The sequence below is a fragment of the Marmota flaviventris genome, chromosome 9 (assembly GCF_047511675.1).
Source record: "Marmota flaviventris isolate mMarFla1 chromosome 9, mMarFla1.hap1, whole genome shotgun sequence".
NCBI classification, from domain to species: Eukaryota; Metazoa; Chordata; class Mammalia; order Rodentia; family Sciuridae; genus Marmota; species Marmota flaviventris.
This window is the reverse complement of record NC_092506.1, coordinates 50,860,983-50,883,918: the sequence shown is the minus strand read 5'-3', so window position 1 is coordinate 50,883,918 and position 22,936 is coordinate 50,860,983. Positions and strand designations below refer to the sequence as shown.

Below are 22,936 nucleotides of genomic sequence, written 5' to 3'. Positions count from 1 at the left end.
GTTGCTTTCTGTTAGGTAAGAGGTACCAATTAAAATGTAATTTTCAAAAAAGGTAAAATTATGACTCTCAAACAAAAATAAAATGAACCTATACTCTGCTGAGGCTCTACTGATCATCTGGTTTGTTAGATATTTGTTCTATTCAGGAATTGCTGCTTGTCACTTTGCTGATTAGGCCAGGTTAAATGGGTATGCTATTAGAAGGCTTCACTAAGCCTCTTGAGAAGGAAAAACAGCTGGATCTGCAGGGACTGCATCTGGGGGCTGGGGAGAGATTTAGATCCAGGTGGTCACTCAGACCCAAGGGCCTCAGGAACACTTTTCTTTGCTCCCTTCATTCTGTCCACTCATTAGCATGCCATTGGCTAAAAACCTGCACCCCACTTTAGACTGTACGATCACCTGCCAATTTTCAATTTCTGACAGCAGTTGATCCTGTTTAGAGTCTTGATTCAGTTTATGCAGCCTAGAGCTCTTGGTGAGATGGCCCAGGTTTAATCAACTGTAGCTTGAGGGCTGGGGAGGAAACACAGCTGCCAAGTGTGTTTGTGAGAGGCAAAAACAAGAGCCCAAATGAGAACTTAAGGTGGGCATATGCAATACAGTGTGCCTTTGGATCATTTCCAGTACGAGTTCTTGAAACATATTTGTGTGACTACTACCCTGTTATTCAAGTGAGCATGGTGGTCACCCTACCACTTTTACTTTGGCAGGATCAGTTGCCCCAAGGGAGATGGTGTCTGAGGAGCCCATGGTTGCGCTTTCCCCATGCCAGTTCCCACCAACATTTAAGATCCTCCTTTGTACAAGCCATTGAGCTGCTAGAAACATGGTTGTCCTGCAAGAATAAGCCTGGGCCCTACCTTCATGTACTTCCAACTTCTCTTGGATGGGAGAAGAGAAGGATGATGGCCCTGGATAAATCCAGGTAACACTGGTGATGCCCAGTTTGATGGGGCCCAAACACATTTTGGTCCACTCCAGATATTTCTCCAGGACCTAGCTGGCTTTGTTTCATTAAGTCAAGACTTGGGCTAATTTTATAAGAAGCAATTCAGGAGAAGAACAAGCGCCTCCAAGCAGCTGGGAGACAGAGTAACAGAGTTGGTTTGGTTCAGATCCTGGTTTGTGCTAGGATGTGTAATGGGTGCAGTCTTCTAGGTTCCAGCACTTCCAGCCAGGAGAGTTACACATACACCCAAACTGATAAGGCCACATGTCCTGCGGCATGGGGCAGATTCAGGGGATCCTCGGCCAGCCTAGGGGCGCAGGCCGGGCCGGGGTGCGGGCCCCAGCGCACAGCTCCTTCCAGGGCGGAGGGCGGCGCGAGGGAGGGAGCGAGGGAAGGGAAAGGCGAGCGTGAGCTGCCTCAAATGCTTGGAATAATTCCGCTTCCGTTTGGAAAGCCGCAGCCTCAGTCCCGCCGCCGCCCGCCGCGTCCGCCCAGCTCCAGCTCGGCGTCCCGCTCGGCCCGCGGCTGCCCGCTCCGCCGCCATGGCTACCTCCCCGCAGAAGTCGCCCTCGGTCCCCAAGTCCCCCACTCCCAAGTCGCCCCCGTCCCGCAAGAAAGATGACTCCTTCTTGGGGAAACTCGGAGGGACCCTGGCCCGGAGGAAGAAAGCCAAGGAAGGTAGGTGCGGCGGAGCCCGACGGCCTGCAGGGGCCGGGGGCCTGGGGGCCGGGGCGCCGGGGCTGGGCGGGAGCGCGCGGCGGGTGCCCGGCGCGGTTGGGCGCGCAGCGAGGCGTGCGCGCGCTGCCTGGAAGTCGGCGGGAGCTAGACGCACCCCGCACTGGCGGCCCTGCGCGGGTGGGTCTCGGAGGCCGCTCTTCCCGGCGCCTCCCGGATTCTGCTCTCCAGGGCCTGGGGCCAGGCGGACGCCTCCGCTGGGCCGAGGGCGGGAGCCGCGTGGCCTCGGGAGGCGGCCGGACCCAGAGCTCGGGCCGGGACCCAGCCCCATCCCGTAGGCAGCGTCCTCCAGTGGGCCCGTGTCCCCGCCCTCCCAGCGCCCGAGGGCTGGCATTGACCAAGTTTCTACTGAAACTTTCCGGGCGCCGTCATTCTCTCTCTTTGCCTTCATTGGTCTTTAAAATCAGGTCGTTTGGACTTACTGAAGTCCTTGTAGCAGCGAAGCAGCGTTGGCCTCTTGGGCTGTTTTCTACATCCCCAGGGCTCTGTTAATGGAGTTGATCAATATCAAAAGTTTATTGAATGAATGAGTGAAGAACTGGCTGTCCTAGCGGTACCGCGGGGGTAGTAAATGATAAACTTGAAACTCTGACTCTAGAATACCCGGGTTAGATACAAACTTGGCATCATGAGCCGTGACCCTGCTGTGAACTCAGACATTCAGGGACTTTACAAACCACATTTTCTTTTTCCCCCACCGTGGTGAAATTAAGGTGATCTTCTCCCCCTCCCCAGGATGTAAGATAATTTTGTCCTGTGGGTAGAATTTGCATCCTGGGTTTTGATTTGGAAGATGAGGCCGCATTTCTCTAGAAGCATTCTAGTGATTGACAGATGCGTGGGTAGAGGTTGCCGGGTTAAAAAGTTTTGAATACATTGCTCAGTGGACTGGAAATAATCCTTCTGAAAGCTGTGACGTTGAGATGTAAAATGAGTTATGTTCCTTAACTTTTTTTAAAGCATAAAAACCAATTTCGGTGTTGAGAATTAGCTGGACCCAAAAACTAGACCTCTGTTCCCTAGGTAAACATAAGCAGCAGCAAAACACATTCCCCAAATTTTCCTCAATTTTATCATTTTCTCCCTTATCCACAGGTGGTGTGTTCCAAGACCCCCAGTAGATGCCTGAAATAATTGATAGTACCAAACTCTATATCAACTGGTCTTTCATATATATATATATATATATATATATATATATATGACAAAGTTTATAGGCTAGGCACAGTAAGATGTTAACAATAATGACTAAAATAGAACAGTTATTTATATTGTAATACAAGTTATATGAATGTGGCCTTTCTCAAAAAGTCTTATTGTATTTACCTGCCCTTCTTATGATGGTGTGAGAAGATACACTGTCCATGTGATGAGATGAAGTGAGACCAGTCACATAGGCATCGTGATTTAGTTAGACTACTAGGTGGGGATTAATTTAATACAGGTCCTGCAATACTGTGACAGTGGATCTAATAATTCAGCCAGTAACCAAGGTGACTACTAAGTGAGGAATGGTGGGTAGCATATGCAGTGTGGATACGCTGAACAAAGGGATGATTCATGTCCCAGGCAGGGGTGGGGTGGGGTCAGGCACAAGATGTCATCATGCTATTTGGAATGGTGTACAGTTTCAAACGTATGAGTTGTGTAGTTGGAATTTTCCACTCATGGTGTGCAATTTAAAATTTATGAACTATTTCCGGAATTTTCCATTTAACATTTTCTAACTGAAGTGGACCACAGGTAACTAAAACCACAGAAAGTGAAACTAAGGATCAGCAGGGAATGCTGTGTTTTGGCAGACCTTTTATTAGTGTACAGTTGGTGGCAAGTCATAAAATCTTGGCTTGGAAAGCCCTTTTCTAGGCTGCATTTCTAATGTTTTCTTACAGGGTTCCTAATAGGGGCTCATCCAGCTTCAGACTGGGCAACTCAGAATTACTGAGGACTCACCCTACCTTTAGCAACTATGGGAAAAGTTTCCATTTAGCCAAAACGTGTTTTTTCTATACCTGCTACTGTCTGTGGACCAGGAGAGTAAGTTTGACAGTGTCCAGTTAACCTTCTTAAATAGACTGCGCTTTCTGGAGTCTTCCCTTGGCCAGGCCAGGCATCTCCTCCCTATTGGAGCTGTTCTGCATAGACATGACCTTAAGGCTTTCTGGCATCCTGTCCCTTCAGTTGCATTCAAGGTCCCTGCAGGAAACAGAAGGCCGACTTAGTTGGGATTTTGAAAATAATTAGTGAAGGGATTATTTATAGAGCTGTGGGAAGGTTAAAGGAAGCAAAAGGGATGCTGAGATGCTGAGGGGCTAGCAATAGGAGGAAGCTGTTACCACCTCAAAGCCTGAAGGGACGAGGGAAGCAAACTGGAAACTGTGAGAAGCTGGAGCTGTGGAAGAGAGGTCGTTCACTAGGACTGTCATAGCAAAAGGACATAGCTACTGCCAGAAAGAGGGAGAGACTGGTACAAAAAAAGGCATGTTTTCTTTCTTCTTGCTCTTGAATCTATTCAAGGCTGAACCTAGTAGGAAGCTGCCAGGGCAAGGGAATTTGGGTGCAGCAATTTGTAGGGGCCAGCTCCTGCGTATTCATAAGCAAAGAATAGACCACAGAGGGAAGTGGAGGGAGATGGTGAATACCTAGCAGACCCTGTCAGAGTGAGCTGCCCAGAAGTCTACATAGTACAGTAGTCAAAGCCACCCGGCTCCAAATGGAACAGGGCTGTCGCCTCCCTTATTCTAACATAGACAATATTCTATTAAGGCAGCCAAGGGTGCTTTTTCTTTACTCTGGGAACTATATCACACAATCTCTTATCGAACTTGTTATCAGCTTAGTCAAAGGGATTTTTATATTTGTTGCTTCTTAACCATGCCCTTCCCTATCATGGATTCACTCAATTAGGTTTTTGAAACCAAGTGCAAAGTCTTTGTTTTATCCCTGTTATACTTTTTTTTTCTTTTCATTTTGTTGTTTTGTTTTACTTTTTAATATTGAAGGTTGAACTCAGGGTCTAATGCATGCTAGACAAGTGCTCTACCACTGAGCCACATCTCCAGTCCAATAATACCTATTTCTTGGTGTTGTTCCCTGTTATACTTAACTGTAATGTCCTGATTCTGTCATTCAGCCTTTTAGGTAATATAGAAGCCTTACATAGGTGAATGGGAGAGCTCACAGCTTCTAATGGGGCTGGCCACCACCCAGCTGTGGCTGCTTGCTGCTGCCTGGGGGTGGGTCTATGAGTCAGTCCAAGAAATTAGTGGGGCTGGTGGGAAATGACTGTTCTTAGTGTGGGCTGGGTCTCTGTGATCAGGGCTTCCCCTGTCAAGGGCCCACTAACATCACTGCAGTAACAGTAAGGCTGGCTCTTGCTTGGCATCCTGCATAAGCTCACAGATCTATGCTTTGATGACTATGCCTTCTTCCACTTTCCCCATAGTGTTCTAGAACCTCTCATTCTTCACAATTCCTCAAGATCACTGATATCCGTATGTCTGCAAGTTATCCCAGTGCTTTGACATAGGATTCTCCTGGGCCCAACAACTCCCTTTCACTCATTTGATGCCTACTGTGTTCCCTCAGTATAAGAAACAAAGAGTGGAAAGACATAATACATGTTAGGCTCTTTAGGTCCATAATTTCACATAAAATATATGTTTCCATAGATATTTAATACATATATCATAAAGTAATTATGACTTGTAAGAATACATTATTTCTCTATTTTTATTTTTAATTTCTTTATTTTTTCAGGGCTGGGAATGGAACCCAGGGCCTTGCCCATGCTAGGCAAGCACTTTATCACTGAACTACATCCCCAACCTTCATATAAAAATACCTTAAACAAATACTGATTCTTGCATTTTGGTAAGAAAAAGTAGTGTTAGGCAAGAAAGAATTGGTAATTCAAAGCATAGTCTTTAAGATCAGACGTGTTGGGGTTGATTTCTGCTCTAGCCTCTTATTGATTGCTGTAACTTAGGACAAGTTCCATCAAATCTCTTAACTTCTGTTTCTTCACCTGTGACATGAAAATAAAAATTGCATCTTTACATGGAAGTTGTTTGGGCTAGAATGAGATAGAACATGTAATGTACATTGCGTGGCACAAATAATGGTAGCTTATAAAATTGAGAACTCACTTTTAAAGAGTCTTTGGAATTTGAAATAGTCTTTTTACTGTGGACTGCAGAAAGGTTTATAAATTCTATAAATAGCCAAGTAGCCCGAGACTGTGAGGAACCTCTTGTGGCACTATTTGGTCCCTTTAGAGACAAAGGGGCCTTTTTTTGCAAATCAGATCCTCCCCTTAGCCAAGGTGTCACATTCTGGCATTTCAGAGGATCCAGGCCCACTCTCCTGAGTTGTGGGAGGTGGCTTTAGTTTTTCTTCTATGGATCTTCTCCTCTGGGTTTCCAGTCTCCATCTGTTGGTGCCTGGACTGATCACTTGGACTCAACTTGCCAGAGGGCCACTTTTCATCTTTCTTCCTCCAGATGTGTCCCTAATACTTGCTCTTTCAGGACATCATCTTGACTTAAGTGCCAGCTGAATGTATCCCAAATTAGGTCAGCAGCTGTGGGCACTGTCTTTACCCATTTAGTATGTTCTTAAGAGTTTTGCATTTTGCTCAGTACCTAATGAGGGCTTTAATGTAATTATAATAATGATAATAATAAATTTTATTTCAGTTCTGGGATCAAACCTAGGCCTCACATGTACTAAGCAAGCCCTGAACCACACCTCCAGCCTTAAAGTCGTAATTCTTTTAATAATACTAGCATCTACCCCTGGATTCTGACTGGCTGGCCAGCGTTGCTGAGGAAACTCCCTGATTCGCGCAATGGATGTTTGGTCTGTAGAACGAGCAAGTCCCCAGCACTGCACAGCAGTCTATGCTTCTTTCCTGCTCAACTTCACTCTCATTTTCCAAAGTGCCTTCTCCAGGGCCTTGTCATTCAAGTCCTTCCCTGGACTTTGAGACAGAATATTGAGGGTCAGGTTTGAGTGACTTCATGTTCCCTTCACTCTGTCCAGTGCTACCCAGATCTACAGCTCTGCTTTCATGCTTTCTTCCTGTCCCAGACCCTTCTGAGGAGGTCCCTTCTCCTTTCCTTTTAGCCTTCTCCCAGACTGGGGATAGCCAGATGTCCCATTTCTCATATCCCCAGTCTTTTTCTTGTTGCTCTCTCTAACATTTGATTTTGTTAACTTGCTTTCCCATTCAGAGAAAACCTGATGTTGGCTTCCTCTTCAAGTAAACCTCAGAGATCTCTAAAGGGTTGTCTGTTCTTGCTTCTCCTTTCTCATCTCCTAATCACTTTTCAATCCAGTATTCCCATTTTTTTCCCCTCCAGTTACTTCTGCCAGGCACTGTGTTGGGTGCGAAAAGGAAAACAGACACAAATGCCTGTTGTGGAGCTTACGTTCTAATGGAAAAGACATAATAACAAGTTGGTAGGGCTGGGGTTGTGGCTCAGAGGTAGAGCACTTGCCTAGCACGTGTGACACATTGAGTTCGGTCCTCAGCACTGCATAAATAAAATAACGTTGTAAAAAAAAAAACCCAATAAGTTGGTAAAATGTGCGTATTTTGTCAGAGTGGTGATTGGTGTTCTAGAACAAAATAAGGCAGGAAAAAGGAAATATTGCTGTGGGAAGAGGGGTGGTTGGGGGTTTGAAATAGGATGGCTTGCAAAGGCCTCCCTGGGAGTGGTGTGCCTGAGTCAAATCCTGCAGGATTGAGGGAGAGTCTTTGCATTGTAGATATGAACCTTGCAGTTGGAAAGAGTGGCAGATTCAAAAGATCCTGAGCCAAGAGTGGCCCTGGTGTGTTATCAAGGATCAGCAAGGAGATCAGCGTGACTAGAGGAGAGAGAAAGCACACTTGTGGAAGGCAGAGAGGTCCCCAGCGAATGAGGGTGAGATTGGGCAGGGCCCTGGAGGCCAGCGTGGGACCCTGCTCAGAGGGAGATGGGAAGGCTTAGGAGAGTTCACACAGTAGTGACATGGCCTCGCTTCTGTTTCAGCAGGCTCTCACTGATAGTGTTCAGTGACTGAAAGCAAGCGGAGGTGGAAGCAGGGAGATGAGTCAGCGGGCTCAAAAGTGGTGGTCTAGAGCAGGGTGGTAGCTGTGGAAGGGGTGAGCGTTGAATTCTGGAAGTAGTTTGAAGATTCTGAAGATAGAAGTTACTGAAAGATTGGGTGGAAAATGAGAGAGTGGAATCAAAATGATTCCAGGGGTTTGAGTTTGAACACCCAGAAAGATGGAATTAATTTTAACTGTGATGGAGAATCCTGCCGGACAGGCTGGTTTGGGGAGGAAGAGATGGAGCTGGATTTTAGATCTATCTGGTTAGGGGCCTGTTGTACTTCGAAGCCCAGGTGATGAGTTTGCAGTTGGTCCTGCAAATCAGGGGAGGGTCTGGAGATATAGGTGTGCATACCTGTATTTAAACCCCTAACACTGGGACCATTGAGCATGATTAGAAAATAGAAGGGGTTTTGCAGGGTGCGATCGTGCATGTCTGTAATCCCAGCTGCTGGGGAGATTGAGGCAGGAGTTGTAGGCCAACCTCGGCAACCTGGAGAGACCTGGTCTCAAAGTTTAAAAAATAGAATAATAATAAAAGGAAATGGAGGTGTAGTTCAGTGACAGAGTGTCCCTGGGTGCCATCCCCAGTGAGGGGCGGGGGAATAGAAGGTGTCTAAGGAGTGAACCAGGTAACTTTTCTCCATTTAAAAGCTGATAGATGAGCAGGAACTAGTGAGAGAGATCCAAGAGGACAGAAGTCAGAGTGATAGGAGGAGAATGGGGAGAATGTGGAGTGTGGAAGGCAACTGGAGAAGCGATTCAGTGCCACTATTGAAGTGACTTCTGGTTGAGGTCTCCAAAATCCTGTCTCCTTTTCAACCCTGATTCTACTTGGGCTCATGAAGGCATTTGGCAACCTCCTCTTTTCCTTAAAAGCATCTTTAGCAATTCAAAAAAAAAAAAGAATCATCTCATCTCTTGACTTTTTCCACCGTGAATTTGTTCCCTGTATCCCCCTCTTTTCTCCTATTTGCCGCTTGGCTGTATTTCCTGGCTTTCTGCCTACCCTGCCTGCCCTCCCTCTGGTTTTCTCCCTGGGCTGTCCCACCTGCTCCCACAGCCTCACCACAATCTTCCCATTGACAGTTCCCAAATCCTCGCCTCAGATCTTGACCTTTCACCCACTGCCCTAGTACATCTTCCCACAGTCTCAGATGTGTCATGGGATTCTAAACTCAGCATGCCTTCAGTGGAATTATAATTTGTCCCACTTGCCCAAATCTGCTCCAGCTCTTTTGCTGTCAGCCTAAGGCTGACACGTTGTGGACATCTTCTATTTAGGAGGTCACAAACTTTCTTAATGTCCTCAGTTACAGCCATCCAGTGCTGCCTTGTCACCCTGGATGACAGACACACCAACCAAGTGTAATTATGGACACTTAAATTTGAATTTCACATGATTTTCATGTGTCTCCTTTGGTTTTTTTCCAGCCATTTAGAAACTGGGAAAGCCATCCTTGGGCTGGGGCTGTGTAAAGCGGACAGCAGGCTGGACGTGGCCCCGGGGCAGGGGTTAGCTCCACTTCATCTCCCACATCCGGCCATCTCTCGTGAAGTCTTGCTGACTCTGCCTTCTACATATCGCTGTTTCAATTCAGGCCTCATAAGTGCCCTTTGTCTTCTTTTAGATTACTTGTTTATTTTTAAAATTCTACCCTCTTCATTTTCTACCTGAAGTATTGCAGTATCACCACCTGGTTTCCCTGTCTCTGGTCCACAGTTGTTCAACCTGGCCCTTCAGCCTTTTGCCAATATGTTGTTTTTTAAAACAAAGTTTACATCTCCCCAAGATGGGCTTCTTGGCATAGCATTCAAGGCCTTCACAACTACTCTTTTACATTGTGTGTCTTGTCTCCTCTGTTTTCCTTCTAAGAAATCTCCATGTTCACCAACAAATCACCATGTATCCCCCAAACATCCTGTTCTTCCCCATTGCTAGACCTTCTTCCTTTCTCTGTTAAACAAACTCTGTTATTTCATTAAGACCCAACCCAGATCTCCCCTTCTGCATACTGTCTTCTATAGGGTCCCCAGGAAGGGTGGGATGCTTCCTTCTCTGTGACCCACAGCACCTTGTGCCTACTCTGGTAGTGGCACTGGCCACATTGCAGTACAGTCACTTGTCACTGTACATGTCACATGCCGTGGGGAGACTTCTGGACCCCTCCTGCCTACCATGATATTTAACACACACACACACACACACACAGAAATTTCTATGGGGTGTATTTCCCATATTTGTCTTGGTGGAAATAGTGCACATAATTTTAGACAAGTCTCTTCCCCTTTCTGCTGTTATTTACCCATTTCTAATATTAGGGGATTAGGTTAAATAACCTCTTGGGGCCCTTGCAGCCCTGCTCTTCTATGATTTCTGAGCTGTTGTTTCACCAGGCTTCTCTCAAATTTAGTTTTATTGTCCATGTAGGGTGGTCTGGGAATTACATCATCACAAAGACCTCTTTCTTTCCTCCACTAATGAAGGCACCTCTGTGTCGGGTGGAGGAGATGGATACCAGGATAAGTGGGCCCTGGCCCAAGGACACCTCCATATTAGGAATTGGTCTCCTTGTCTCGTGGAATATCTCTATTTGGTTAACAAGCACAGTTCATAATTATGTTTTAGCCATTAGGCAGGAGGAGAGATGAAATCCTCATGTAAACATTTGTAAGCATCTAAGATCTCCACTCACTCTCTTGGAAAAAAGCAACATTTGGGGAAAGCCCTATAACAATTCCAACAATAAAACACTTTAAGAAATAAAAGTAAAACACTTTAAAAATAGATGTAAAGTTTTCACTATTGACATCCTGAAATCAATAGGAAATCCAAATGAGGGCTTTGCTTAAAGACAAGTGTCCTTGGCTGGTGCCCTGAACCTCAGCCTTCCCTTTCATTTCCCCTGCAGATGCTGTGGGGGCAGGAGTTGTGTTTACTGTGCCCACATTTGTATCCCACATGCCTAGTTTAGCACCTGGTACTTAACAAGTACTCTGTAAAATGTTTCTTGATTGACTGCCTGGATCATCCGTAGGTGTCTTAGTCTCATTGAGGGACTCCAAACTCCCAGGTTACTCCAAACTCTGTTCTGATTTCAGGTGGCTCTTCTGGTCATTGGCCTCCATTTGGGTCTCAACTGTTGCCAACCTCCCCTGAGTGTGTATGTGTGTGTGTGTGTGTTATATAACTTATAAGAATGCCTCCTCCTACCATCCAGGAATATCTTTTCTTCATATGGAAAGACATCATCAGCCAAGCATTAATTTGGCTAACACACAAGGGCCACTGGGACAAGAGATTTGGGTTTGAGAATCTGTGGGTGCTGATTGAGTAGCCAATGGCAGCGAATCTGCAAGGGGGCCTCTGGTCTGGGTGGGGATGAGATGGTATATAGAGGCCAGAAAGCTTGCTTTGCAGAAATGGCTTCACACAAATTCATGATGGACAGCTTAAATAAAGAAGGTTGAAGATGAAACAGCTCACTGGCAAGGTTTGGCAGAGATAGGAGACATGTGCAGACCAACACTCTACTAGAGGGATTCAGAATTCCTTGAAACTCCCTGAATCCTCCCTACCCTCCCCGCCCTGCTCATCTCACCTTGTGTCCTAAAGTGCACAACTAAGGCCATTGAAAGTCAGCCAGAAGCAGGATCAGACATCACTGTTCAGCAAGAAAGCCCCTCCTGCCCCAAACACAGAAAACAAAAGACAAAACAAAAACAACTGCCCCCCCCCCCCAAGGAAACTAACTAAAATGAGAGACTGGCTCAATACCACCCTTCCCATGAGCTTCACCTTGAATTTGTTAATTGCAGCTGTGTAATTTTCTTTCGGGCCTCGGATAAATGTTTGCAAAAAGTGTCTGTCACTCACTGAGGAACTCACCCTAAAATCTAGTTCTGTTGGCATTTACTAAGTGGTAATTCTATATGTTTGGAATAGGCCAGGCTGCCAAAGCCTTGGTAAACCAACTCAGTGACCAATGTCATTGCACTTTTCATCTTGGAAAATGTTACATCGTGGGTGGAACAAACAGTGAACTTTATCAGTTTGCACAGAAATATTCTTAGTTATTGCACATTCTCTTGGAAGAAAGAAAAAATAAACCAAATACCTTAGCATCTGATTTCTTTACTTAAAGTTTGTTCTTCCTCATTATAAAATTAAAGCATGGTTATGGCATTTATGGAAAAGTAGACAAAATAATCATACCAAGTTCTGATCCCAAAGGCAAGCACTAGTAGATTTTGACTTCTTTCTTTTTTTTCTTTATTTTAGCTTTCCTCCTATTTAAAGTTGTGATTATTCTATATATGTTTTATAGATAAAAATTCTTTATCGTTGTTTTTCTTTTATTATTATAATTTAATTTTTTGTTATCATAAATCTTATTAAAATTGTTAGAGGCACCTAATATTCCATTAAGTGACTGGCTTATTAACCATTTCTTTTGGTCCTCTCTCTTTTTTTTTTTTTTCCTTCCTAGAAATAATGCTGCCTAAAACGTTTTTAAAAAATTCAGAATAATTTCCTTTGGATAGAACTCCAGGGATGCAATTGGAAGGCCAAGGGATTACAGTTGGCTTGTTTACATCAATAGTTAGAAATGATCATCAGGAGAAACTACTGCTATTGGGTCTGGCGATGTCTGTGGTAGGGTCTTAGGCTGAAATTTGTTTCCAATTGGCTGGCAGGACCAAGTCACCGAAGATGAGGCGGGAGGGTGACAGGTCAGGGGACAGGGAATATCCAGCCTGGCCAGGAACATGCTCAGCGTAGGGCTCTAGTACAGGCAGCCCTTAAGTTTAGAACCTTCTCTTATGGCCATCCTTCCGTTTGTTTGTGGCCCTAGGTATTGCCCTGGTGTCCACTCCCTTCTGACAGAGCCCAGGGTGTGGCTGCCTTGGGAAGAGGCAACCAGGAGGCTACCCTTAGAGCTGCAGCCACCATGCCCTGTCCTGTGAGTCTGGTGGTGTGGGCTATGCCCACGTGAGATTTGGTCTAGAAGTCCCTCTTTCTCTTGCTTACTTCCTCTCCATCTCCCAACACCAGAACTGTTGGCCTTCCCACCCTGGTAACTGCAGTTACATGTGAGGTAATCCCAGGACAGTCGACCAGTCTGCTGTAGAAAAGGCGATCTTATCATATTTAGGACCATGCTGGGGCGAAACCCACAGGCAAACTGGTGCTTTAGGCTGGGTCTGGAAGCCAGAGGAGGGCCCCCTCTGGACCCTGAGGACACAAGGGACGGGACAGGCTTAGGAAGAGAGCCTGCTGGATTGCAGTTGGCTTTTGACAGAATTGGTAGGGCTGGTGCCTCAGGGCTCAGTTTCTTTGACCTGCAGCCCCAGTCAGTCATCAGCTTGTCTCGGTTCTTTGCAGGATGGAGTTGAGTCAGCTGGAGTCCTCCCTGCCACACCCCACCCCTCCAGGTCTGCTTCCCCAGAGCCACTGGGAGCCACTCTGGAGGCAGACATTCTCCCTGGGAGGGATGTGTGTGAGAGGAGGGCGTTTGTTCCATTGTGAATCATTCCATCCTTCACTCATTCCCTTATCTTTTTTAAGATCCAGGGGCAACTCCCTTCTTCTTGGCTGTGGAAAACAGCCTGACTCCCAGGAGACCTGAATGAAGAAGCTCTGCAGGAAATCGCAGTTTAGTTCTTGAGGGCGATGATGTTGGGCTATAAAGGGTCAAGTCTGATGCCTCTTTCTGCTACCACAGTGACAAGAGCCTGGGTCACAGCGCTCCCAGTAACTCCAAGTAGCTCAGTAGAGACTTTCCAGAATACATTACTTATAGAATAATTAATCTGCCCATTGTAGCAGTTTTACATTGACTTTTCAATTCAAAATAATTATTCCACATGAGGTTTTTGTCTTGGCCAGAATGGCGTTGGCTATAAGGCCTGCTGGGAGCTCTGGTAAGGAGGGGGAAGGAGAGAGGAGTCCAAGAGGAGTCTGTAGTCCCACTCCCAAATTTAGGGGGTAGTGTACATCAGGTTCGTTGAGGTAGGCACCAAGTTGCCAAGGTACAGAGATTCTGGACAGAGAATTATTGGCATCTGTAGTGCCTGAGTCCTGAATCAGGGATACTTATCTTTGTACAGGGTGGCGTCTCAGGTTGAATTGTGGGGACAGAAGTTAGTAGGCAGGTTAGGACCCTCACTGAGTAGGTGAGGAGCAGGGCAGCTGCAGTCTCACTGTGGAATCAGGACTTTCTGGCTGCACAGAGTAGAGGTGGGTGGGGAGGTTGATGCTCATGGAGGGACCCTGGTTCTGGACCTTCTCACCCCATTTTCCTGTATTTCCAACTTGGAAATAAACGTAGCTCTCACTTACGAAGAATTTTCCCACTTACCCATAAGGCCTATCTACCCCCGGCTTCCAGCCCTGGTAGGGCAGATCGGCAGATGACAGGTAGTTAATAATGACATGTAAGAAGCCTGGGCAACAGGAACTGACAGTTTTGATGCTGTTTGCATAACACAGGAGGAGAGTAACACAATTCCATTTTAAAACAACTCTCAGAATACAGGCAAGTCCTGAAATCTCCCCTTCCAAGGAGTTATAGCTGCCTCTTGGCTGAGGATGGTCAGGTCTGTCTTACTGGGCTCTGTAGCACTTTTAGCACAAGCCCAAAGTCCCGTGGAATGGAATGATACTGCCCCTGCATTTCCTCCATGGCTGTCATTGTGGCAAATTGCAAGGCTCCCATGATGACTATGGAGAGGCAGATTGATTTGTTCCTTCTGATTGTTGCTGTGCTGAACCTGGCTGGGGTGATGGGCACCCAGATTTCACACCTTGTAATGGCCCTGTCAGGGGTGGATGTTAGCACAATTGAGACCTGACACTTCAATAAATCTGAGACATTCTGCCACGGAGATCAAAGTTCAGAATTGCTTAAATTGGTGTTAGAGCAGGTGGGAAACAGGAGTCCAGGGCCATGAATTGCATGGATGGCAATTGCCATTCAGTTTGTAAGGCCTGAATGTCAGCTTTTCAAATGCTGTGACATCAATTTAAGTAATTCGGGCTCCTAACTACCTGGCCCTTTCAGCATTACTAGTTCTGGGAAATATGATTCATGGTCTAGCGTATGCTCCTGTGTGGGGAAAAAAAAAAAAAAAAAACAGCCCTGGTTGGATGCCTGGGACTGGAAGATTGCTTATGCAGGATTGGTATCAGTGGGTTACCAGTTTTCAAGGGAGCCTACGTGGTGCACTGATAGCTCATGGGTGCACCTCAGCCATGACCTCTTGCTTTGACTTCAGACTCATTAGCCATATGTGGGTCTTGGCATTGTCACTTGTACTCAGAGATGGATCCAGATTTTAACAGGGCATGTAGTTCACAAGGGCTTTTGATGAGATGGGATTGTGCTCTGGTTTCTGATGGAAGCTTAAGACCAGAGGAAAGGTGATCTGATCCATACGGAGGAGTGGGCACTTTTTTTTTTAATGCAGTAGCTTTATTGAGATATAATCCATCTATTTAAATGGCATAATTTAGTGATATTTAATATGTTCACAGTGTGCAAACATTACCATAATCAATTTTGGAACATTTTTGTAATCCAACAGAAAGAAACCACGTATCCATTAACTTCCCTTTCCCTACCCATTCTCTAATCCTAAATAACCACTAATATACTTTCAGTCTCTATGGATTTGCCTATTCTAGACATTTTGTATAAATGGAATCTCATAATATATGGGATCTTCTGTATATCTGGCCTCTTTCACTTAGCATAATACTTTCAAGGTTCATCCAGGTTGTAGCATGTGTCAGTACTTATGTCTTTTTATGGCTGAAAAATATTCTGTTAGATAGATATTTGGCTTATCCATTCATTCGTTTATGGGCATTTAGATTATTAGTAATTAGCTATTACTAATAAGCACTATGAATTTTCATGTATGTTTTTGTGTGCACATGTGTTTTCATTTCTCATGTGTAAAGATGTCTAGGAGTGACCATACAGGGCCATATGGTAAGTCTATGTTTGACATTCTGAGGAGCTGTCACACTGTGTTCTAAAGCAGCTGCACCAGTCTACATGCTCACCAGCAATGCACAACGGGTCCAATTTCTTCACATCTTCACCAACACTTGTTATTGCCTGCCTGTCTGATAATAGCCATCCTAGTGTGGGTTAAGTATATCTCATTTTGCTTCTTATTGTATTTCTCTGATGGCCAACCTTGAGCATCTTTTCAAGTGCCTTTTGGCCATTTGTAATCTAACCATAGGGTTCAGTGCACATCTGTATCCTGATTTTTATGTCTCTTGGACTATTAACCCAGAAAGATGCATATTGAGGCTATCTCTTTCTTTTATTTTTTGTAAAGTCCTCATATACCACTGGAAATTGCCTAGAATGCAATTTGTTGCCCCAAATTATTAAAAAGAAAAAAGTATAAAAAAGAAAAAAGTTTAAAAAAAGGCAAAAAAGTCATATCAGGAAAATACCAAAGGCTTAAAATTTGTGACATGTGGAAAATTTTGATAATGTACTCTGATACTCTGTTAATTTCCTGTTACTCTAACAAAATACCTGACCTGATACATTTATTTTTTTTAAAGTTTATTTTTTTCTCATAGTTTTGAGGGTTCATGTCTAAGATGGTGTAGGCCCATTGCTTTGGGCTGTTGGTGGGGGTACCAGATGGCAATGGTGGGGAGCATGTGACAGAACAAATAGCTCATTTCATGGCCTGGAAGCAAAATAACACAAATGCGTCCAGTGTAAGCATGTATACAGTGGTGTGATGAGCCAGGAACTGTATACGTGCCTTACATACATTAACTTATTCAATTTTCCTGATAACCCCATGAAAAATGTATTATCCCCTCTACAGATGAAGAAACTAAAGTACAGAGAGGTCAGGTAACTTACCAAGGTCAAGGCTAGTGTCCTAATTAAGGCAATACCACCTGCTGTTAACAGATAAGCCCCCCAACTCCAAAGCTTAATGCAATAAAAGTTTACTTCTTATTTCCAGCAGAACCTATGGCATTGTTCTTGATTGGATTGCCCTCCACATGGTCATTCTGGGACCCAGCACTCTTTCATCTTATGGCTCTCCCACCTTCTAGATTCTTTTTAGTGCTCTCCACTCAGCCAGTGGGTGAAAAAGGGATCAAGGACTGCAGGGCAAGGTTTTGGGAGCCAGCCCTGGGTGTGGTGCATATCACTTTTGCCCCTTACCACTGGCCAGAACTCAACTATGTGACTGCCCTTCAGGGCCAGAAAGGCTGAGAAAGGTAATTCCTATGTGCATCTCTTTGCTGTTGTTGGCAAGTGGAACAGGATGGGATTTGAACCCAGGCAGCCTGGCCCCAGGCTTGCTGCTAACCAGCATACTCTCCTACCTCACTGTGATGAATGGCTCGAAGAACACAGAGAGGGGCATAGGGTTCTCCTGAGTTTTCTTTCCACATGTAACTGTATTTGGTTGCCTGGATGCCATTGAAGTCACTGAGTTTCAAAAAGAAAATAACAGTAAGAACTACTATAAATTGAATGTTTGCCAGGCACTGTTCTGAGCATTTTTACATGTTCTATTTCATTTAATCCTCACGGTACCTCCATATAATAATAGTTGAGTATCCCTTATTTGAAATGCATGGAACCAGCAAATGTCTCAGGTTTGGGAGTGTTGTGGATTTTGAAATATTTGCAAGGATTTCATTCTGAAATCTGAAATGCTTCAAAATCTGAAACCTTTTGAGTGCCCATTGTTTATTTTCAGGAGAGGAAGCTAAGGCAGAGAGTTTTGTTCCATGTCCAAATTCACATTATTAAGAGGTGTCACTGGTTTGGACATAGGATTGAAAGACGAGGCAGAGTCACTGTGGTTGCAATCCAAAATGTAGCCTGAACCTTGTTTGGGTCCCCTTCAAACAAATCCATGTCTACAAGGAATTTTTGAGACAGTCAGGAAAATGTAAAGACTCATGGGAGATCTGATGATATGAAAGGACCCTTGTTAACTTAAGGTGTGAAATGATGCAGTGGTTATATCAAAAATTCCTTTCCTGTGAAGATTTTTAGTTTGATGCCATCCCATTTATTGAATCTTGATCTTATTTCTTATGCACCAGGAGTTTTATTGAGGAAGTCAGTTCCTAAGCTGACATAGAGGAATGTTGGGCCTACTTTTTCTTCTAGTAGGCAGAGTCTGTAGTCTAATGCATAAGTCCTTGATCCATTTTGAGTTGAGTTTTGTGTGCGGTGAGAAATAGAGGTTCAATTTCATTCTACTACATATCGATTTCCAGTTTTCCCAGCACCATTTACTGAAGAGGCTATCTTTTCTGCAATGTATGTGTGTGGCACCTTTGTCTAGTATGAGAAAACTGTATTTATGTGGGTTTGAATCTGTATCTTCTAATCTCCTCCATTAGTATTCATGTCTGTTTTGTATAAGCAACAATAAAAATATTAGCCAAGGATGTGGAGAAAGAGGTTCGCTTATATATTGCTGGTACAGACACTCTGGAAAACAGTATGGAAATTCCTTAGAAAACTTGGAATGGAGCCATCCTGTTATCCCACTCCTCAGTTTATAGCCAAAGGACTTAAAATCAGCGTACTACAGTGATGCAGCCACATTGATGTTTATAGCATTTCAATTCACAATAGCCAAGCTATGGAACCAACCTAGGTGCCCTTCAACAGATGAAAGGATAAAGAAAATGTGGTGTGTGTGTGTGTGTGTGTGTGTGTGTCACACACACACACACACACACACACACACACACACATACACGCAATAGAATATTACTCAGCCATAAAGAAGAATGAAATAATGGCATTTGCCAGCAAATGGATGGAACTGGAGGCTATCATGCTAAGTGAAATAAGCAAATCCCCAAAAACCAAATGCCGAATATTCTCTTTGATATGTGGATGCTAACCCACAACAAAGGAGGGGAAGATTAGAAAATCATTGGACTAGACAAAGGGGAATAAAGGGAAGGGAGGTGGGACAGTAATTGCAAAGAGAGCAGAATGAATTGGATATAACTTTTCTATTCTCGTACATAAATACACGACCCGTGTAACTCCACATCATGTACAACCACAGTAATGGGATTCTAACTGAACAAATTATGCTTATTCTGTGTGTGTATAACATTTCAAAATAAAGTCTACAGTCATGTAAAAGAATAATTTAAAAAAAATGAAAAAAAAGAAAGAAAATTCCTTATCTTTTTGAGACACTTACCGAAATGTTTGTGGATGACATAATAAAATATCTAGGATTTGCTTCAAACAGTGCAGAGTAGGGGGTTGAGGCCTTCATGGAAGCGGGAGTGGTGGTTGTAGAGAGGAGTGGTGTGTGGAGGATGGTTGTACTTTCTTCTTTGGTATACATTTGAAATTTTCCATTTTAATTATGATAAAAAAAGAAGACTTTAGTGAATGATGAAGGCAGACTTTTGTGTGGCTCCTGTAATAAATGCAGTGATGGGAGGCTCAGGGCCCTGAGCACTGAGGGTCAGCAGCTTTGTCCAGCAGGTCTTCGGGGACTCTGGGTGAGCCACTGGCCACTTTTTGAATTCCGATTCTGAGATCCTCCAGGAGGAAGCACTTAGTGCCTGGAGAATTAGGCTCCTAAAGGTGAGCCCTGGAGCCTCCCAGAGGTAGAAGCACGAGCTTCTTTGGCAAGGGGGAGACCAGCCAAAGTCGAGGCACTGGCTCTGGCCACATGGCCTCAGCAAAGCTAGCTGTGCAACCTGTGACAAATATCTTGCTGAAAGGTACAGTGTGGCCCAGGCCCCAGCTGCACTTTAATTAAGCAGTGAAATCCATTGGAGGCTGCCCCTCCGCGGGCCAGTTCTCCTGAGTCCTAGGTGAAGCCAGCTCACAACTGGCTGAGGGCCAGGAGGAAGGTGGGCCGCTGGCCCTCTCTAGTCTCTGATGAAAATCCACAGTGGTGCTCAGCAGCCTGGCTTCCAACCCGATGCAAATGAAGCCTGGCATTTGGAGATGGTATTAAATGTTTTAAATCAATATTCTAGAGGCAGGGTCAGAACAATTAAAACTCTGCTTTCCCATCCAGATCATTGGAATATGTGGGAATGTAAGTTTTTCAGTTCACTTTTAAAATACAGCAGGTGCAAAATGGAGGGGTCTGCCCGGTCACATTCTGGGTGTAATTTTGCTCCATCCCCAGCATCTTTTGCCTTCTGTGCACGTGTCCAACATATGTCAATCACCTCAGGGTTTTCCTATACAGTATCACATTTAATCCCTCCAGGAACCCTGGGAGGTCCTGTCATCCTCATTTAAGGAAACTGAGGCTCAGGGTTGAAGTGAATTTGCTCAAGGCCTCTTTGCTATTAAATGGTAGAACAAGGATCTCAGTTTCTTCACTGAAACTGAAGTCGAACTCTTTGCCCACTATGACATCACTGGCCTTTCTGATTAGCATGTGTTCATTCATCAATAATAATGAGCAATGGTAAATCAATAGTAACTATTGAATAATTTACAGTCTTTAAAAGTGTTGGCAGTTTTTATAGTTTGAGAAACAAGTCTGGGAGGGATGTTTCTGGTCCCAGGAAACAGTGGCTCTGCAACCTGGGGCAAGTTCATCATCTTATCTCTGCTTCAATCTCCTCATCTGCAGCATGGGGCCTCCCTAGCACCCACCTCACAAGGTCCTCTTGAAAGGAACTGGTCCCTGCCCAGTGCTGGCCCTCGGGGGCATTTCAGCAATACTTACCTCTGCTCCACCCACCCAGGTGCTGTGTCTGGTCCTGTGGAACTTTCCTCTTATTCATAGCACCTTTAGCTGGTCAGTACTATTACTTATATGGTGATTAAGCTAGCTAAAACTGTTCATGGTTAAAAAGAAAAAAATGCTAAGAGGCCAGAAATATAAACCGAAAAGTCAGGAGCCCTTGGGCTGCCTCATTCCCAGGCTTAGAGACAAAGAGTGCCCTGTGTCAGAAAAGCTCTGCATTGCAAGTGTATATACTTGGGGGGGAAGGGGTATTGGGGATTTTTTTTTTTTGGGGGGAGGGGAAGGGGTATCAGGGATTGAACTGAGGGGCACTCAACCACTGAGCTACATCCCCAGCCCTATTTTGTATTTTTTATTTAGAGACAGGATCTCACTGAGTTGCATAGTGCCTCTCTATTGCTGAGGCTGGCTTTGAACTTGTGATCCTCCTGCCTCAGCCTCCTGAGCTGCTGGGATTACAGGCATGCGCCACTTCACCTAGCTTGCCTTCTTTTTAAAGCTGCTTTCTGCATTGCGTGGATGTACCACTCTGTATAAGGGTGTTTAGCCAGTTCCCGTTCCATGAACATTTACATTTTTTGAAATGTTTGGCTACTCCAAACAATGCTGCATCAATCATGCGTTCAGCCAAGCAAAACATTCTGACCCATTTCATCTGTACAATAAATTCTTAGAGGCAGAATTACTGAGTCAAAAATTTATTAGGTCTGAACTTTGCTGGGTATTACCGAATTGGTCTCCAAAAAAAGGAAATTCAAGGGAAGAAAAGGCCCGATTTAAATTTTTAAACACTTATTTCTTGTTAAGAATTCAGGCTTGAGCAAATTTTTAAACACCTATTTCTTGTTAAGATTACAGGCTTGGTGCATGCCTGTAATCCCAGTAGCTCAGGAGGCTGAGGCTGGAGGGTCACAAGTTTCAGATCAGTCTCGACAATTTAGTGAGACCCTGTCTCAAAATAAAAATAAAAAATGCTGGGGATGTAGCTCAGTGGTAAAGCAACCCTGGGTTCAATCCCCAGTCCCCTCCCCCACCAAAAAAAGAATTCAGTCTTAAAGTGGGCTAGAAACTCAAAGTTATCCTGATCTCTAATTTTGTAGGAAGTGCTGCTTCTCCTCAACTTCACATTTTTAGCCAAGAAATTTGTAGGCTCCTGCCTTTCACACTTGGTGCCATCAGAATGTTCTGGAGTTCAAGGCAAAATCCCATGTATTCTTCACCATCTATCCTCTCCCAGGCCCTCTGTTTCCATTTTCCGGGGGAAGGCATTTTATTTTCCTCCTTCAACTTTCAGGATAAATATTTAGAAGCTTCACACTCTGCTGGAAGGCTCGCTCTTTGATGCAGAAGGCCCAGATCTCTACTGGGAGGAGGAGGTCACAGAAGAGCATTTCTAAGCGGAGGTCTGCTCAGTGTTCAGTGGCCCAGTATAGGCCTCCCTGCCCCGTGGGCCCCTCCAGGCCAGGAGGCAGCTGGGCCTTTGCCAGTGTTCCTCCTGGTGCCTCCAGGTCACTTGGCAGGGAGAGATGGGACTTGCTAACACACTAATTTCCTTTTAGGGATGATTGTTCCACCAACTCCCAGCCAACCAGGAGCAGAAATCCCAGTGACAAAGATAATACATTACATGCAGAGCTGTGGCAAGGGGTGGGGGAACCATGACTCATGAGCCCCAGCATCCTCCCCTACATTCCAAGGGTTGCCTCCCGCTGGCTGACATCACTCCCCTGCCACACCCCTGCCACAAGGTCAGCTGCTGTTTATTGGCCAGGGCAAGGGGACCAGGTGAGGTAGGTCCCTGGCTAAAACAAGTCCTGGACTTTGCTTTTGGCCTGGTCTTTTGAATAGCCTGGCAACCTTGACTCCCCCTGGAATGAGAAGCAGGGCATTTCTGCTCTTAAGAGGCTTGCAGTCTATCCTCTAGAGACCCCTGTCCTCTGTGCCTAGCCCAGTTTCTTAGAGGAAGACAGATCAAATAGTCTGGTGACTCTGGGCTCATCACTTCATTTCTCTGAATCTTGGTTTTTCCATCTGTAGAATGGGGATAAAAAGAACTTAGTACCCTTCTCTACTGTTGCTAATAATTAAGGTTCATGTCTAGTGCTTAACACGGAACCTGGCATACATAAAGCACTTAATATTACTTATTATCATTACTATTACTTATACCACTCCTCTTAACCCATTTTGCAAATGAAAACACTGGGAAATGTGTTTGAAGAGGGCTCTACCCCTTCACATAACTGGTAATAATAGAACTTAATTATAAGAGGGAGTGTGTTCTAAGACAACATATATATGTTTATATATATGTGTGTATATATGTGTGTGTGCCTATGCATAAATAGCTATAGGTTCTACTTTTATCCCCTTTTTATACATGAATAAAC

The 22,936-nt window shown here is 44.7% G+C and overlaps 1 protein-coding gene across 1 annotated transcript in view; it reads left to right on the top strand.

Moving 5' to 3' along the window:
• Positions 1–1,381: 1,381 nt before the first annotated feature.
• The window catches only part of Parva (parvin alpha), a 150,734-nt gene continuing 129,179 nt past the window's right edge, over positions 1,382–22,936 (top strand). The window contains exon 1 of the mRNA XM_027942329.3: positions 1,382–1,630. Within this exon, the coding sequence (XP_027798130.1) occupies positions 1,495–1,630 (136 nt within the window). The 5' untranslated portion in view covers positions 1,382–1,494. The remainder of the gene's footprint in view (positions 1,631–22,936) is intronic.